The 19,541-nt window shown below is 41.1% G+C and overlaps 1 protein-coding gene across 1 annotated transcript in view; it reads right to left on the bottom strand.

Annotated features, from left to right (window-relative positions):
* MTHFD1L (methylenetetrahydrofolate dehydrogenase (NADP+ dependent) 1 like) overlaps positions 1-19,541 on the bottom strand; it is a 187,825-nt gene that overhangs the window by 145,576 nt on the left and 22,708 nt on the right. The window contains exons 8-10 of the mRNA XM_074333706.1: positions 15,296-15,407; positions 4,169-4,260; positions 2,562-2,659 (exon numbers count right to left, since the gene is read on the bottom strand). Coding sequence (XP_074189807.1) covers positions 2,562-2,659; positions 4,169-4,260; positions 15,296-15,407 — 302 coding nt within the window. The remainder of the gene's footprint in view (positions 1-2,561; positions 2,660-4,168; positions 4,261-15,295; positions 15,408-19,541) is intronic.

Below are 19,541 nucleotides of genomic sequence, written 5' to 3'. Positions count from 1 at the left end.
CTGCTAACAATGAATGCGCATGAGAAAACGGTACATAGCTTTAGGGAAGCAACTCTGAAAAACTCATCAAGATCTTAGAGCTCTGCCCAGGTACCAGGATAACACCTATGCTACAGGAGAGGAGGCTGTGAGTGACAATGTGCCCAAAGGGGTCCCGCAACTATAAATCCACCATCGAGTTCCATGCTTTCTCCGGGTGATTGGTGGACTCATTAACCGTGAACAGACGGGTTATTGCATAATGCTTCCTTCTTGGGCTAGCCCCATAATCTCTTGGCTATTCAAAAATATGGAAATGCTCTTTTGTTTTATCTGGGTCCATACTTTCCCTCTTTCTTTCCTATTTCAAGTCCAAAATCATATTTCAAAATATTTTATTAATTACATAACTGTAATGGACCTAATGCCTGAAGCTCAACGTCAGGCACAGGACATTTTAGGAGCTCTGGCGTTCCACTAGACAAATACTTTAACTGTTCTATTTTCTCCTCTGGAGAGGTGAGAATACCGCTGCTCATTGTACAGGAGGGCTACGAAAATCAGCACGTGCTGAACTTCTCAGAGATCGCTCAGGCTGGACTCCTGAGCACAGCCATTTTTGTTATTTTTTTTACTGGGGATTCAGGCCATCCATCCGTCTGCTTGACCATCTGTTTGAGAGTGAGACCTGGCAGGCGCAAGCCAAAGAATGGGAGAGCAGGCATCAGAGACTCCGTCTTAAGGGTTCACAGCTGAGAAGACAGTAGTCGGTTCCCTAACTGGCCCTGGACCCCTCCTTATTTGGGGGCACAGCAGTCTCTGCACTGGGTAGCAGATCATTCTCTTGCTCTGGACTTTTTGTTACTACTGTTGACAATCTACTCTGAGGCCCCATACGACCCTATCGTCTCCTCCATGACCCCACAGGGACTGACCTTGGTGCTCGGGATAACAGTGAAGCTGCCTCCAATCCCGACTTCTCGGAAGGGCACTAGAACAGCTCAGATTGGGGAGCTGGGCCCGATGGGGGCTGGGCTGTGCCTCTGGCCAGGTTACACCCTCCGCCCCCAAGCCTGCCTGCATTTTCTTTATCTCTTCTCTTTCCCTGTCCTCGCTCCTACTCCATTTTACTTCCCTGGCTACCCCTTTTTTCTGTTTCTCTCCTGCCACAATCTCCTAAATCAAAGAGCCCACTCTTGGAAAATCTCCAAGGTTTTTTTCTTCGCAAGCTAAAGAGTGACACTCACATCATTTTCATTTTTTTGAGTGATTTATAAACTACTCGGCCTGCCTTGCTTTGCCCAGTGGCTCTAGAAGTTAAATTTGGTTAAGCAAGGAAAGCACTTTTTCCCCCAAAGTAGAACTCATTTTGATTTATACAAAGATTGTGGCACACGATTTGGTAGGGTCCATCTCGATTTTTAGTTTTCAGCTCTCTATAAGTAGAATTTTCTCATTTACTTTAAAACATTAAGGTCCTATAACACTATAAGTAACTTGGAAAGTATTTTATGAACTACAGGGATGGTATTACAAAAAACAGCATTCCTTGGAATTTGTGTGTTCATGAACACAGAAGGTGACTGAGATGTTTAGTCTGTTGCAGGGGTGAAGCAGAGCTGGGAGGGTTTCACCAGCCCGGTGGATGTAATCAAACCACAGTGTTCAGTAAATGTGCAAGGAAACAGAGCAACTGGTTATCAAGTGAAATCTAAAAAGCAACTGGTTATCAAGTGAAAACTTAGTCAATTACTGGAAGTTTTAACTATCCACACTCAGCTCTCACCCCAACACTGGCGATGGGATCACCCGGGGAAGCTCTGCCATTATATTATGCCCGCCCTGGATGAGGGACAAAGCCAGTTCACTGAGGTGGCAGGGCAGCCACAGAGGACGCATTATGAGGCTGGGGAATGCATTTATTTCTCTGGCTCAGATAGCTTATCTAACTAATTATGTTAAAAATGCTGAGACAATGTCCTCCAGTTTGTATTTCCAAATTTATACAGAGAGACTACGTAGCTTACACTTCATTAAATGCCACTCTGAAGAAAATATCCATCTGGTCTATGACAGAACATCCTGTCACACAGGAGATATCACCACGCTCTGAAGAAAGCTGAGTGCACGTCCCACATGGAGTGGTGTTTGGGCTGGGTGGCCATTTACACCCCCCAAGTAGAAAGCTACATGGCCCTGAAGACCAAGATGACATATGTTGGACATTTCTAACACTGAAAAGCATGTTCCAAATATTACATTACTGTATTTTGTCAAACCTAAGATACCATTATTTCACGGACTACTAAGAAGAAAAAAACATTGCCATTTAATACAAGACACAACATCGATCTCAGAAATGAAAAAATATGCACTTCAGAATTGAATATGGTAAACACGTTCATTATTATTTAATTCTGGAGGACTTAAGTGACAGAAAAAAGTGTGGCACTCTGATTACAGAAAATGATCTACCATCAAAGCCATAATCCCACGAGTCATGCCTCCCACGTAATGGATCATTCTGGATATCTAAGGCACTTTGATGAGCTGACGTCAGTATAAACACATCACCCAGATACCTTGGTACGGGGGAGAGGGGCTGCAATTTCAGGCAGTGAAGTCGCCACCTCGTGTACTGCTGCTCACGAAGCCACCTCCGTCCACTACTGACCATATTCTTTAGGAAGGACAGAAAGGAAAACATGTCAGGAGAGTAAAAGCTGACAGGGCATGTATCTCAACTGTGAAAATATTGTTGAGGCATGTCATGCCATGAAAAGAATTACGAAGTTGCATGACAGCTCAAGGGAATATTAGGAATCATTTTATTTCCATGTTACTTAATTTGTAGTTTTTTTCTTGAAAAGGAAAATGTGAGATATATGTGCTATTAAAATAGTTTCAGTGTTCACCTAAAGACATCAAGTACAAAGATTAAAATTACAGAGTGGATTCTTCATCTTGATTAGAAAAGAAAAATGAGGAAAATATGAGAATGCATAAATGATCAACTTGGATGCTGAGCTTCCAAAATTTGCAACACCGTTTAAAGTATAATTCTTCTACATTGATATAAAAGAACAAGTAAATTAAATTACTACTAAATAGTAATACAGACACACACAAGGAAATAAAATTTGGCTTTACCTGAGTTGTCACACATCCTTACATCCCATTTTGAAGTAAGTTTTAATGGTGTATTGCTATGAATGTCAGAAAGAAACGAACTAAAACTTGCTTCTTTTAATTGTACTGGGGCAGGAATGAGCAGCTCAGTCTTCTCTGCCACTAGTTAATGCCTTTGCTGGCAGCTGCCATCATTGTAGGCCAGGGGACCAGCAGAACTAAGAAGCTTGTGGAGTGGAGACCTGGGGATGCTGGGCTTTAGGTTGCAGACGTGGTGTTGGCTCAACAGGATGGCCACAAATTCTTTAATACCCCTCTCTCCAAGAGGGGAGCCCAATTCCCTTCCCTGTGAGTGACTGGTGGCTCACTTCTAGCAAAGAGGAAAAAAGGAAGCGGCGGTGTGTGACTTTGGAGACGAGGTCACAAAACCTGTGGCTTCCTCCTTGCTCTCTCCTTTGGATTACTCATTCTGGGGGAAGTCAGCTGCCAGGTCGTGAGCAGCCCACGAGGAAGTCCACAAGATGTGGAACAAAGGGATGCTGCCAATAGCCAATGAGGAATTAAATACACCAACAGCCATGTGAGTGCGCCATCTTGGGAGTGGGACCTCTAGCCCCAGTCGAGCCTTCAGATGACTGCAGCCCTGGCCAATATCTTGATTTCAACTGCACGAGCGACTCTGAGCCAGAACCACCCAGCTGAGCTGCTCCCGCATCTCTAACCCACAGAAACTACGAGATAATATTTGTTGTTTGAAGTTGCTAAATTTGAGGGTTAATTTATTACACAGCAACACAAAAGTAATGATGGACTCTGAGTTGGGTCCCTGCCCCATATTTATCATGTGACCAAAGGCAAGTAACTTAATTTTTCTAAGTTTCCATTTCCTTATCCATCAAATGGGAATAACATTGTCCCATAGGATTCCTGTGAGAATTAAATGACATATGTGTGCAAAGTATTTAACGTTGCGTCTGTTAAACAAAATCTTGTAAAACATTAGTCACCGTTACTCAAAGCTCCAGACCCAAAAATTTTTAAATAGCTGTGTCAAACCAACCTGAATCCGCAGAGCTGCAGCAAGGAGGCTCACCTCATCTTCTGCGATGAGACCGCTAAACTGTATGCTGGGAGAACCACATCCAAGCTTACCTGTAAAAAATTTGAGTTGGGGGAAAAACAAAATGAAGACTTTCAGCATAATGTCTTTCTTTTATAACCAACTGCTCCTTTGAAAAAGCTGGTACATGGAATGATGTTCTCATTTTCAACCAAGGAAGTTAGGAAGTAGCACAGCCTTGGGCCACAGACTTAGACTGAATTAAAATCTTGCCTCTACCTCTTATTAGCAAATGAGACGTTGAGTGTTAATTAATGTTAGTAATATCAACTTCATAGGATTTTGTGACAATTCAATGAGACATGGTATGTAAACTGCTTGGTATATGTTGCGCACGAGGTAAGACAATTAAGTTCGCGAACTCATCCTAGAAAAAGTGCTGCATAGCTCATTGTTGAATATCACTATGGTCACCTTCGAAGGGCTTCCCTTGGGAAGCTATGCACCAATGCCAGCACGTAGGCCACCATTCAAAGCAATAGTGGAACTCTTTCTGAATTGGCCATTAGAACTGTTGTCGTATTACCCTTAATGTCCTGAATGTCATCAAAATGTCTTCCTTTCAATATTTCCTTTATCTTCGGGTAAAGAAAGAAGTCACTGGGGGTCACATCAGGTGACTAGGGCGGGTGTTCCGATAGTTTTTTGTTTACTGGTTAAAAACTCCTTCACAGAAAGTGCTGCGTGAGCTGGTGCATTGTCGTGATGCAAGAGCCATGAATTGTTGGTGAAAAGTTCAGGTTGTTTTTGTTTAACTTTTTCACACAGCCTTTTCAGCACTTCCAAATATACTAGTAAGCTTGGTTAACTGTTTGTCCAGTTGGTACAAATTCACAATAATCCCTCTCATATAAAAAAATGTTAGCAACATCATTGCAACAAGTTCTCGAACTTAATTGTCACACCTTGCATGTTTAAACAACACATATAAAATAAAAGCAATTTCACTCATGAATACGAAATATAAGAAGGGGGACTAACCACCTACAGGATAAGCCATGCCAAAGTGCTATGGGAAAGATCACGCTTTCTTTGATAATTTAAAACATCCGTCATCAAAACAGAAAAATTTTAGAATATTAATTTTAGGCAAGACCTGGTTTTCAAAATAGAGAGGAATTTATAAGAATTCTGCTTTTCCTTCTTTTAATTGGCACTTCAAGTTTATCAAAAGTAAACATACATGTAAAATGCTTTAGCCTACACCCTCCTTTGAAAAAAAAGAAATATTTCTAATAGCATCTCTTTTGAATTAAGAAACTGTTTTCCTCTTTTTTGGCCACTCCACTTTTAAATTATCCATTTCAAGAGAGCACAAAACACTTAAGAGTAAGTGTTTTGTGATGTACTATTGTTAAATGTATTACGGGTATTGGAAAATCAGATCCCTCAAGTATTGTTTAAAGATTAGCCACACTTCAGTTTTATAAATCATCTTTAGGCAAAAGTCAAGAGTCTAGAGAATGAGAGAGATTTGTTTTGTTTTGTTTGAATCACTAGAGATCTGACCTAAAGGTCCTGTCCAACCCCTATGGAAAAGAAATATGCTTCTCTCATTCTTATCTCTATCTTTAAATGATGGAGAAATAGGAAAAAGCTACATTCTAAGAGATGGTATCAATTTATGAATGCATGTTCCCGGAACAGAATCACAAATATCCATGTGAATGAAGAATATTTCACCTATAGCATTATACAGTGAATAATTCCTCCCATAACCTCAGCTACTGCATTGCATAAAATAGAACATGGCTAAAATCAACAATGATTTTAAAACACAACACAAAATGCACATAAACATATTTTAAACCTTAGAAGAATCTTGTAGGAACCAATATTTCTCTTTTTGAAGGAACAGTTATCTGAATCTCAGTAATGCTTTTTTTCTCTTCTACTATATTCCATCCAATAAAACTAAGTGTTATTATTATTATTTTTCAGTGTTAGAAAATGTAAGATAGCTATCTCAAAGTTACTGGATCAGAAGTTACTGTAATTTTTTTCTGTTTACTATTTTGGATTTCACAAATTTTCAAACATGAACACTGTATTGTTTTTGTAACAGGAATCAATGCATCCTAACACTGAATTACGAGTTCTGAGCCTGGAGAATTTGAAACAACTAAGATGGTAACTCAACGAATCAGGAACACATCCTTAATAAACTTCATGGCTAAAGAGAATTGAGCAAGGAAATCATTATCTCACCCCGGCCTGTGTAGCGGGAGGACCTCACCCAGAGGGCTGTCTACATTTGGCCTGAGAGTCCACCAGGGGTCCCATCCTAAACCAAATGGGTCTTTTCACTTCTCACTAAACACTCCCCATTAACTCATGGTTCCTCCAGGGACAAGTCAATGAATCACTTTAAAAGATAGCCTTTCATTTATAATTTCTGCTATAATAACCAAACTTTCCACAATAAGAAAATTTAAGGCTACAGAGTTATAATGCTTTCCCTAGAAATCAAAACAGGCCTTTCTGACAGGAGCAGTTGTGAGACCACCCTGGGATTTCTGCCAGAATAAATGAAGTGGGAGGGACCAAGGCAAATTCTTTGGTCTTCTTGCCATCTCAGTTATATGGAAACATTTCAGCATTTTTTTGCAATCTGGCCAAGGGCACCCTTCTTATCACAAAAGCACTGTAGGAACCCATAGACTGAACTCTAAATATTTTCTCCCCCTCTAGAAGAACAAGTTATTCCAAAAAGATTTGTGCTAAGGTTTGAAAACAGGAAAAGCTAAATATTACAATTAGTATAGATAAAACTTTCAAAAAATACTGGTGATTAATTTTTAAGTTAACTATGTTAACCTCTTAGGATAAACAGTAAAATGAAATAAATGAAATTTTAGTACAATTTTTGTGACGATGCTCAAGAGTTTCACTTGGAACTTAAAACATCTGAATTCTATCAAACAACTATGTATTACTATTTTTTAAAAGAATACAATGTAAGAATCTTCAGAGAAAGGAATATAATTAAAATGTTAGTGTTATATAAGAAGCTTTTTAAAATCACTGAAACCAAATTAAGAAGAAATTAATACAGACTTGTTTATTCTAAGTGGCTTGAGCCTTTTAAAAAAGTAAAAACGAGTAAATATGTTGTATTGAGAACTAATTAAAATTTGAAATGAAAAACTGGCAATAATGTATCTCAGGGATAGGTCCCAAATATCTAGAATTTCCTGGAAAAAAAATTAAAGAAAACTGGTAATAGATACAATGACTTTTAGAATTAAAGCTCAAGAGTCATAAGCAAATATTCCAAATGCACTAGGATACCGATTAAATTACACGCATGTCTTCTTACATTCCCAGAATTTCATGGGACTGCTTCCTTCCTTGGGCTTGATTTTTCAAACATAAACTTACATTCTGCTAACATGAAGCCTGAAAGTTATTTCGTGTGCTGGTGGTGTGGCACCAATGAAGTGGAGGGAGGAAGTGGACTGACATTTATTGGCAGCTACCTATGAAAGAGGCAGTGCACCTGAGGTGTGTATCTTACCGTATTTATTCCCCCCAACAGCCTTGCTCCCACCTTCCCCACAAGGACAATGAAGATCAGAGAGCTTAAGTTATTTGCTTAAAATCACACAGCCTATTAGTACAATGATATTAAGAGGTCAAACAGATTAAAAACCCCTGCCATCTCTGAGTAAATCAATGCTGATCCCAAATTCCATGTTCTTTCCACTACATTATACTCCCTTCAAATCCGTAAGAGGGAAGGCTCAAATGCCCCAGGATTCCCCAGCTCATTAGCATGAGCCCTGGGGTAAACCCAGGGTTCTGCCCCCACGCCACACTAAACAGAATTATGTTCCCTTAAAGTTATGCTGTAAACTATACTGACCCACAAACTTGCTGTCTTCATACTGTTCTCTGGGTCCAAGACATAAGACCAGTTTCTTCTCCTTTGTCGCATATGGTAATAAATCAATAAATCAATAAATCAATAAATAAGTCTCAGGAAATAAATCCTAATACTAGGGTACAAAATGGTCTTCCATTACAAAATCCTAACTCACTTCTTTCATTTGAAATATTTTTTTTAATAATAAAAAAATTAGTTATCCTTATAGCTAGACAACTGAACACTGCCATATCCCTGTTTTAAATCCAAACAGTAGAGTCATGCCATAGGAGAGTGAACGGATCCAACAAGTTAGGGGCAACTGTTTTACGAGCATGACTTCTGGGACACCAGCCACCAGGAAAATCTCTCCAGAGATTAGGTATTCAATAAAATACCTCTACAGAATTACCTCATCATAAACCACATCCCATCTTTTGTTGCGGGGGGAGGGCTGGGTAGGGAAACCCTGTACCACTAAGGTGAGTATAAAAATTTCATTATAAAACCCTGTGTTCATTCAATCACAAGTTTATTAAAAATTCTTTGGCTCTTAAGTTTAAATAAAAGCATCTTTCCTTTTAATAATGCTTGAAAAAGTCTATTCATTTGTTCAAAGGGTCAAGATTACATGAAAAGAGGGTAGGGGAGATCTTTCACCAATTTACTCACGGATTAAATTTTCATACTAATCACGGCTGCTAAAATTAAAACTTGGACTATTGAGAAATGTAATGCTATTTATTATAAATAGTACCAACTTGAAAATGCTCATTCATTTGATCAACACAGCAAGTTTTTATCTTTGTCTTTGCCCTGTCAGCCCTGCTTTTAAGGGGAGACACGTTTAAGGAAATGTCTGTCTAATTCTGCAACTAACTGGAATAACAATCAGAGTACAATTCTGAGCTCATGTTTATGCACTATCCAACACTCAGTATTTACTGAGCAGTTACTATGTGTCAGGAACTATGCTGGGCTCTGGGTGTTCAAAAACAACAAGAAAAAACTACTACTGGACCAGATAAACTTAGAATAAACTAACTGCAGAGAGATCCAAGATGGTGGAGTAGATTAACACTGTGCCTGCTTTGTGCCATGAACAGATTAAAATTACAACTAAATTACAGAACACTCAACCTGGAGAACCATCTAAAGTCTGGCTGAACAGAAGTTTTATAACTAAGGATATAAAGAAGCCACGACAAGACTGGCAGGAGGTGGAGAGGCGAAATAGGCCCCAAACCTCCTTGTGGTTGTTGAGAATATAGAGGGATATCTCGGCCGTAGAGGCTCCTCCATGTTCCCCATGGAGGAGCGAGAGATCCCAGCCCCACACTGACCTTCCCAGTCTGGAGTACTGGTGCAGGGAAGAGGAGCCCTCACAACACCTGGGCGTGAAAAAGAGTGGGGATTCTGACCATCTGGTGGGAAACCCAAGCTTCCTCTTAAAGGGCCCTCGCACAGACTCACTCATTCCCAGGCACTCACCTTGGGCTCCATCGGAGAGACAGTAACTTGGGGGGTGTTGGAGACAAACGGGGGGGTGGGGTGGGGTGCAGACTATGGGGTGTGGCTTCAAGGCGACGGCTGGAGGACAGTTGGAATTTTCCCTGTGTGGGGGGGTCCTCCTCCCCTGCGGCTGGCAGACATCTTTCCTAAACTGAGCCTGCCCTCCTATGCTTACAGCCAAATCTGAATCTGATTGGCCTGTTGAGGTCCACAGCTCTGCCCTGCTGATTCACTGGGACTCCGCCCCACCAAACTCCCCCAATGCTGGAGGCACTTTCTTGAAGAGCAGCCAGCCCTGCCTGCATTGCACTCTTTCTTTGAAAACTATCAGAATCTGACAGACCCCAGGTGGGTGGCGAGTGGCCTCGGTGTGCTTTGCTGAGTAGCTTCAGGCTCAGCACTGGCACCAAACCAGAATCTATATTAACCTGGTGATCACAATTCTTCTCACTCTAGTGACTCCCTGAAACCAACTTGCATACCACATGAGGCTTTATCAGTGCCTGAAACCTTAAAGGAGCCAGCAGGTGGCAGCAGGCTTCAGGGTGTGCTGGCTTTTTGCGGAGCTACCCTAGGCCCAGTATCGGTGGCAGACATCCTCAGTTTGCTCTCAGTTTGCAGTGTGGACTTTCCTATGCACTTCTATGGTTAGCACAGGCAGGAAACAACTGTGGATTGCTTTGTAGCTCCTACCAGGTAGTCCCCTGCTGGTCACAGGCACTGGATGACCTGGGCCTGCACCAGACCCCCTCCCAAGAGGCCCCAGAACCAACATACTTGGAGGTTGGCTTCAGACCGTAGCAGAGCAGTGCCCAATTAATCCCATAAGGGGCACACACGAAGGGTGGTCTCAACAGGCACCAGAGCCCGCTAAGGTGAATCCTACTCAGTGGGGTAAGGCCCTGCAAAGCAGCCTGTAAGCTGTGGATGTAGCCAAGCCCCACAGTCAATCAGCCTGAGAGTCAATCCCACCCACTCATGTGCTAATAGCAACCAAGGCTCAAATATAACAGGAGGGCACACATAACCCACCTAAGAGATACTCCTGGAGTACCAGGTGACCAGGGGCACCTACTACATAAGGCTACCTGACCAAGACTGGGGGACATAACAGATCTACCTAATACATAGAAGCAGAGAGGCAGCCAAAATGAGGAAACAAAGAAATACATCCCAAATGAAAGAACAAGAGAAAACTCAAGAAAAAGAACTAAACAAAATGGAGGTAAGCAACCTACCAGGGACAGAGTTCAAAACAATGGTTATAAGGATACTCAAGGAACTTAGTGAGAACTGCAACAGATAGCAAGCATAAAAAAGTATTTAGAAACCATAAAAAAGAGAACCAGTCAGAAGTGAATACAATAACTAAAATGAAGAATACACTAGAAGGAATCACCAGCAGACTAGAAGAAGTAGAGAATTGAACCACTGATTTGAAAGACAAGGTAGCAGAAAACATCCAATCAGAAGAGCAAACCGAAAAAAAGAATTTAAAAAATGAGGATCGTTTAAGAGACCACTGGGACAACATCAAGTGTAATAACATTCACATCATAGGGGTACCAGAGGAAAATAGAGAAAGCAAGGGATTGAGAATCTGTTTGAAGAAATAATGACTGAAAACTTTCCTAACCTGGCAAAGGAAATAGACATACAGTTCCAAGAAGCACATAGAGTCCCAAACAAGATGAACCCAAACAGGCCCACACCAAGACACATCATAATTAGAATGGCAAAGGTTAAAGACAAAGAGAGAATCCAAAGAGCAGTAAGAGAAAGGCAACTAGTAACTTATTAGGATGCTCTCATAAGATTGTCAACTGATTTCTCAACAGAAACTTTGCAGGCCACTAGGGACTGGCAGAAAATATCCAATGAGATGGAAAGCAAGGACCTATATACAAACAAGGGTTCTCTACCCAGGAAACTATCTTTCAGAATTGAAGGACAGATAAAGAGCTTCCCAGACAAGAAAAAGCTAAAGGTGCTCATCATCACCAAACGAGTATTACAAGGAATGTTAGAGGGACCTTTTAAGATAGGGGGGGAAAAAAAAGATAAAAATTATGAATAATAAAATGGCAATAGCTACGGATCTATCAGCAATTACTTTCAATGTAAATGGATTAAATGCTCCAATCAAAAGACATAGGGTGGCTGAATGGATAAGAAACAAGACCTTTACATATGCTGCCTACAAGACAATCACTTCAGATTGAAAGACACACACAGGCTGAAAGTAAAGGGATGGAAAAAGATATTTCATGAAAATGGAAATGAAAAACAACAACAACAAAAAGCTAGAGTAGCAATACTTATACCAGACAAAATAGACTTTAAAACAAAGGCTATAATGAGAGACAAAGACCCAGTAATCCCACTTTTGGGTATTTATCCAAAGAAACACAAATGCTACTTCAAGGGGACATGCATGTGCATCCATATGTTCATTGCAGCATTGTTTACAATGGCCAAGATGCGGAGGCAGCCTGGGTGTCTGGAGATGGATGAATGGATAGAGAGGAGGTGGTACATATATACAATGGAACACTGCTCAGCCATGGAAGGAAATGGATTCTTGCCATCTGTGGCCACATGGATGGACCCGGAGGGTATTGTGCTGAGTGGAATATGTCAGATAGACAAAGACAAATGCGATGTGATTTCACTTATATGTGGAATCTAAAGAACAAAATAAACAAACAAAACAGAAACAAACTCATAGATACAGAGAACATTTTGATGGTTGCTAGATGGAAAGGGTTTGGGGGGCAGCATAAAAAAAGGGAAGGGAGGGGCAGACAGTTAGCTCAGTAGGTTCAAGTGTGGTGCTTTTGTCAACAAGGTTGCTGGTTCGATCCCCACATGGGCCACTGTGAGCTGTGCCTCCACAACTAGATTGAAACAACTACTTAACTTGGAGCTGATGGGTCGTGGAAAACCCACTTAAATAAATAAAAGTAAAAAAAAGGGGGGGGAAGGGATTAAGTACAAATTGGTTATTACACAGTAATCATGGGGATGTAGGGTATAGTATAAGGAATATAGTCAATAATATTGCAATAACTATGTACAGTGTCAGATGGGTACTAGATTTGTTGGGGTGATAGATGGGAGTTGGGGGTTGGGTAAAAAAGGTGAAGGGATTAAGAAGTACAAATTGGCAGTTACGAAGCAGTCACAGGGATGTAAAGTACAGCATAGGGAATACAAGTATAGTCGACAATATGGTAATAACTATGTATATAGTACCAGGTGAGTACTAGAATAGTCAGGGGGATCACTTAAATTATACAAATGTCTAACCACTATGCTGTACTCCTGAAATTAATCTAAAATAATGTTGACTGTCAACTGTAATTGAAAAATTCAAAAAGGGAGGAAAAGGTGAAGGGGAATAAGAGGTTCAAATTTCCAGGTATAAAACAAATAAGTCATGGGGATGTGATGTACAACACAGGGAATATAGTCAATAATATTGTGATAATGTGGTGTCAGATGGTTGCTGGGATTATCATGGTGATTCCTTCTTTATATATATAAATGTTAAATAACTATGGTGTATATACCTGAAAGTTTTTTTTTTAAAATTAAATTTATTGGGGTAACAATGGTTAATAAAATTACAGAGGTTTCAAGTGTACAATTCTGTAATACATCATCTATATATCGCATTGCGTGTTCACCACCCAGAGTCAGTTCTCCTCCCATCACCCTATCCAACTTATAATATTGTATGTTAGCTGCATTGTTAATAAAAATCATTAAAAACAAAAACAAAAACGAAAAACCCAGCTGAATCAGTCTATACACAGAATGGACAAATGAAAACATAATGCCTTGGTCTCCACTCCCCCAGCCCCGCCCCCCCCCCCAACAGAATCACTACATTGAAATCTAATGATTTAAAGAATGCCTTAAAAAAATAAAAACAAAGGTCCTAACAAGAAATTTATTAAAAATAAGGCACAGTTTCAGTACTAAAATGTGTCACCTTCATATAATCATAGGACTCAAAGGGATTACAAAAGGACAGGGAAGTAGATTCCCCTATCTCTAGCCAGGATTGTGCCCAAATTGTCCTAAATATATAAACTCAAACAGCAAGCAAATATTATAGCAAGGAAACATTCATTTAAAAAATATGTCATAACTGACTTTCCTAGTCTAACTAAGATTCTGAGACATGTCCACCATTTATGGGTTAGGTATTGATTTTTTTCAGGCCAAAAAATTACATCCAGAAGCTACATTTATTTCAAAGAAGTTATTTAGAGCATGCTTTCTATTTGCTAACAAGAGCCATTAATCCCACATTCACATTATATTGTACCTAACTGCTTCATTCATCAATGTGCTCTTCACCCAAGAGCTGAGTACATGAGCATTCTGGCAAATTCCTGAGCATGTTCCCTTGTACTCTGCAATCCGCCCCATACCATTCAGCCCCAAGGGTTAAGTTTTTAATCTGATTGGTCAATTCTGGGAGGAGCTATATTTCCTAGAGAGGACGGTCCAATATTTCTTTAAAGAAAGAGTTATATGAATTTCAAGAATGCTTTCCGCATCATATTATTTTTGTTTCCTTCTAGAATATTCTGTACAACTAAGTTGAATACTTTTTTTTTTTTAATGAAAAAAATAAAATGGTTCCCTAGAGGTGACTAGATCAGAAGTTATTTTTATTTCCTTCTGGATATTATTCTCAATTTTACTCTTTTGTGGTCTTGCCCAGAAGGTTTCAAGATCTAGAAATCCACTAAGGTACGGGCAGAGGTGAAAGGGGGCAGAGGCCTCTACCGACTTTGGTCCTCATTCTGATCAGTTTGGGGGATAAAAATGCTGCCCTCCAGGCCAGCTTGGAATAGGCCTCCTCTCCACGCTGAAATTGGGAGACCACAGATAATGAGGAAGGAGGGTTCCTTTGCCTCCGTTTGCCAGTATCTCTTCAATACACACGTTACTCAGGGACTTGAGGTGCTGGGTGTGTTCCAAAGCTTTCTTTGCCTCAGTGTGAATAAGTAAGGGGTGCCCCCTGTGGCCTTGCTCCTACTGGCCCCCAGCTGGGTACCCTGGTGCTGGCACAGATAGCTTGAGCTACCCTAATGCTGGGCCTGGTGTGGCCTGAGGCACTCCTGGATCCCTTGGCGAAATACCATCAACTATCAGCACCAAACCTAACACGACCTCTGTTTCTAATGGTGACTTTCACACTGTTCTGAGGTCCCTTTGGAGGGGGCAGTTAGTACAAGGCGAAATCAGGGAGACACTTGGGATGCATTTCCCATCCCTCCTGGCAACTTTTTTTCATCTGCTTTTACATGTAGAAGTTCAGCTGAGATTTCTTTGAAGGATAGGATTCTGTTGCTTTTTAAAAGACTCGGCACAAGTAGGAATTATCTACTTTAGACAGCCACCAAGTTGATGGCTCAATGCTAGAGGCCAGCAAGGGAGGAGGAAGCAGCAGCTATTGCAGTTGGCATCTTAGCTTCTCTTTGCTGGACAACATGGTTCCCATATGAGTAACCCAAAAGGTAGGCACATCAACATTCCAGTTTCCTATCCCGAGTACATATGTTGGCAATGACAACACTTCAGGAACATACTCTTTAAAATAAGATTAACATTTCTCATAATAACAACACCTCTTTTTATCAGCAACCCAGCACCAATTTTAACCCATTTACCTGATAGGATGTCATGGGAACAGTTGAGAACAGTAGTTCCTGGTTGTATCCAAGAAAGAGGAATATCTTCTGGCTTGGGAGAGCCTAAGACGACAATGTCAGCCTCATGAAGCTAGAGAGAAAAAGAAAAACAGCTCATACCTTTTAATCTGTAGTGTCAAGACGTGACAAACAATTAATGTCAAGGGACTTCAGTGTAATAGACAAACACAGTTGCAGAGTTTCGGCCCACAGCGAACACTTGGACAGAATCACATGTACCAAGGTAGCACGTATCAGTACTAACAACGTGTTTATCATATCCAAGAAAGAAAAGGAGACTTTAAAATTTTTTTCAGGGTGTAGTCACTTCAACACATGGACTAGGTGTGGAATTATCATTTATCTGTTTTCACCACTAACTGCAACGTCAAGAAAAGGGATGGGGCAAAGAAAACCCTGCTAATGGAAAGGGGACCCTGAAAGATACACGGGGTGGGTGGCGTCCTGATTCACACCATGGCTTAGGAGGAAAATAGGGGTTGTTATGTGAAGCCAGTTGCAGATCTGACCAGCGAGGGGGACTGCTGGCCCGTCCAACTGCACAATCAAAATTAGAGCCATATGGAACTCTTACTAGATCTACGGAAGGATTTTCAAGAGCTCGAGAAAGAATCTCATTTTCCTTGAGGCTCTGGTTAGTCTCTTGCCAAACTGCCTTTTTTTTTTTTGAGAAAAAGGAAGACTGCAACCACTACTACAAAACACATTCATCACGTCCGTCCTGTTCAGATTTTGACAACACAGCGCTGGTGGGACGTGTCTGGTGGGAAGGTTATGTCTAGAGATAGGGTAAGAGGTTGGCTCTGAGCTGAACCAAAGAATGACCACCTGTCCCTGTATCAACTATGCAGCTGATGAGCTCCAACTGGGTCCATGAGTGGAGGGACAGAGACAAAGAAGAAATCTTAGACCCTTGGGGAAAAGGGGCTGCCACTGCACATGTCCGCTTGGTGCTCTCAATTATTATCTCACTACATATCCCAAATCTGTGAGGGAGGTGTTACTATACCCATTTAATAGACGAGGAAACTGAGGCTCGGTGATTGTAATAGCTCTAGGCTATGTCCTGTTTCCCCTAGCGGACCCAGTCTTGGAATACCCTATGAGGTAGAAAGAGAGGGGAGGTCCCACCCTCTCTCTCCAACACTGGTGGCCATCCCCACACTGCTCTTTCCACAGACTTCAAAGCCCTGCAGACTCTTCAGAATCAAACAGAGGAGCGGAAAGTATAAAAACTCAAAAACACCCCCACTGCCACTCCCACCAGCCAACTACCCGGTAACAAACATGCTCCATGCATCTGCGTCCGTTCTCAGTGTGGACAGGCTGATTGCTGAACATCTCAGGGAGGAACTAAGCCAGCTGCTCAGCCCTCTCAGGTGTGACACTGTTTCAGCGAGAGGCTGCGTCAGCTAAAGTCTCTTAGGCATCTTGGGACAAGAGGTGGCAGTGAGGGGAAGCACCCATGACCATCCCACCTGGTTTAGGAACAAAAAAGCCAAGATGTAGGGCAGCTTCAAGTTCCCCTGATAGAGGAGGGGCACAGTAACAATGCAAATGTGTGTCTTCTCAAAGAGCCAACCTTTTGAAGTTAACATCCCAGAAACAGCTGGTCAATTTGATCATGCAAACAGTACCAAGTAAACTGACATAATTGAGTGCCACCACCCATGAGCCAAACAGTGCTTGTTGCTCTGCAGCCCCGTACTTTACTAAGGCACAGGAAGAAGATGAATTCATTGAAATGGTATCTCAGTGAATTGACGGTATGACTCACATTAAAAAGACAAGTCCCTACTAAAAGAACCATTGTTTTTTTATGCTACAGGCCCACATCACTGTGAAACTGCACTTGATCGTGGCCAAAAGCCCAAGAAGCGATCACACTGTGAAACTGAATTAAGACGTGTAGAGCCAATATTACTAACAATCCAGAGATATTTTTGAAGAATTGTGTTAATGCCACATTATGTTTCCTACAGATAGATTTAAAAAGCAGCTTGACTTTTGGGTGATGTTGTATTTTGGAGAATAAAGTGTTCTTGAGGAAAGAGGATTTTACACACCTCAATAGGAAAATGCATTTTTTCATTTACCTATACCACTGCAAATACTCAACTATAGTAAGCCTCAAGAGAAACACAAATGTTTAATGCTTGCTGAAAATGATCAGTAGATAAGAAAAGCCATTGTGTTTTTCTGCACAATAGCAGCAAAAACAGAACATGTTAAAACATCTATAAAAAGTTAATACGTAGAAGACTGAAATATTCATTTTGGAAAAGGGCAAGAATCACAGGTTCACACAAGTCCCCTAAGAAGACCTAGTTTCCTACACGTGGTGTCTCTGATGCAACCTGTTCTTTTCATTACCTATAAATCTCGAAAGCTCATTCTGACCCCTCAACTCCAGACCTAAATACAACTCCAAAGAGGGCTGTGATAATAAGCAACTGGGGGACAGTTAATCCCACAGAGAAAAGACAAAAATCTCCTCCCTTAGCAATGATCACATCATAGCTGTTAATTCTTTTTGGAAGGGAAAAGTGCTAGATGCTTAAATCAATAAATAACCTCCTGAGGACCAGGGAAGAATTTTTTGAGCTAAAATTCAAGGAGAATTATCGTCTCACTGGCAGTTTCTACTTTCCTCCTCCCAAATGGGAAAGCCCTTGGCCAGAGCCTGGCTTGAAACTTTACCTCATAACAAAATATTGCTTTCTCTGCTGAGACCTGAGTGGAAGCAGCTTAAAGAAACCGCCCATTCCCCAGGCAGAAGACCAAATGTTAAAACAATACCAAGACACAGATATGCAGACATTTATTGTGGAGATACGGGAGTACTGTAGAGTTTAGATAACATGAAAAATGTTTTTCTCTAACTCACTGATTTTTACGGGGGGTGGGGACAAGTGTCAAAACACGAAGAGGGCAGAGGGAGAAAAGATGTGATTTGCATCATAATTTTGTATCTAGCAAACAAAATGCATTTTCAAATTGAAACTACAGAAAAGTATAGTCAGCCTCACCCTCAGCTAGAAGACAGAATTTATCTTCTGTTATCAATGTGTTTCGAGAGGGGACATTTGAGAATCTCAGCTATGAGATTTGTATATGCCACATACCAAAAGCTGAATAGGTTAAAAAAAAAAAAAGGTTGGGGGATATTATTGAAGAACTGTGCTTTACATTACCTGAGACCTATGAAACCTGTTTCTATATCCTTCAAAAGTTCCTTCAACACAGTTCAGAAAACCAAGTTCAAAATGAAGAACAGTACTTAAAAAAAAAAAAATCAAAAAAAAAAATCAACAGGTGCTTTCTCCAGCAAAGACACGCTTCTAAAATTACAATCATTACAGAGAAGAAAAGAGATCCAGGCTTCTTTAGTGAACACACTTTCACCTGCCATCTCTCAAGTGCCCCTCAGGGCAGACACAGAGGTTGCTGAGGATTCAGAACTGAAAGTCCCAGTCTAGAGTTTAGAGCTGGACTCTTCAATACGGAGGAGCACGGGGCAAACCACTGAGAAAAGAAACAAACACTCGAATTCTTCTTGTTTTGCCCATGCCGTGTGGAAAGGAGGTTTTACTAGTATTTAAGCTCAGCCAGCATTCTTGATCAGTCCCTGTATGTTGGCTGGCAGCTGTCACACACAGAAAGTACGGAGGGCTCCGAAGAGAGGGAGGTGGCCCCTTACTTGTTCTTCCACTTTCAGCGAATGGGGACACCATGTGGTTTCTGCGAGCCTGGTTAAGTGGCTTTATGGATGACATTATATTCCACAGAAGGTTCTACACAGTACATTAGAGTGACAGGGAGTATCTGGGAAATCTGTTTCCTGACTATCTCACAGCAAAGTCCTAAACAAAGTTAGGTGTTTTTTGTGTGTGTGTGTTTTTTTATGAAAGGTCACTTTTCTTTCCGTAAGTGCCGAATGTCCAAATTTGCTGAGCTTTTCTTGATTAACAGGAAAGTAGCTGTCAGACTGGGTTACTTTCTTAGCCCTCCCACCATCAGACATGTTTTAGGAAGATTTCTCTGAAAGCTGGGTGGAGAACCGCGTCGGAGTGGGTGACAAGGAAAGCACAATACTGAAATACGCAAGAGGGGATGTCTGGGAGGAAGGTGGATGCCAAGCGCCGGGAACGGAGGGGAGGCAGGGGCCTGGGGTGTAGGCTGCACTACACATCAGCCTGCAGAT

Source organism: Rhinolophus sinicus, linkage group LG05, assembly GCF_036562045.2.
Source record: "Rhinolophus sinicus isolate RSC01 linkage group LG05, ASM3656204v1, whole genome shotgun sequence".
Taxonomy (NCBI): Eukaryota; Metazoa; Chordata; class Mammalia; order Chiroptera; family Rhinolophidae; genus Rhinolophus; species Rhinolophus sinicus.
The sequence above is the reverse complement of the archived record's forward strand: the minus strand, read 5'-3'. Positions and strand labels throughout refer to the sequence as shown.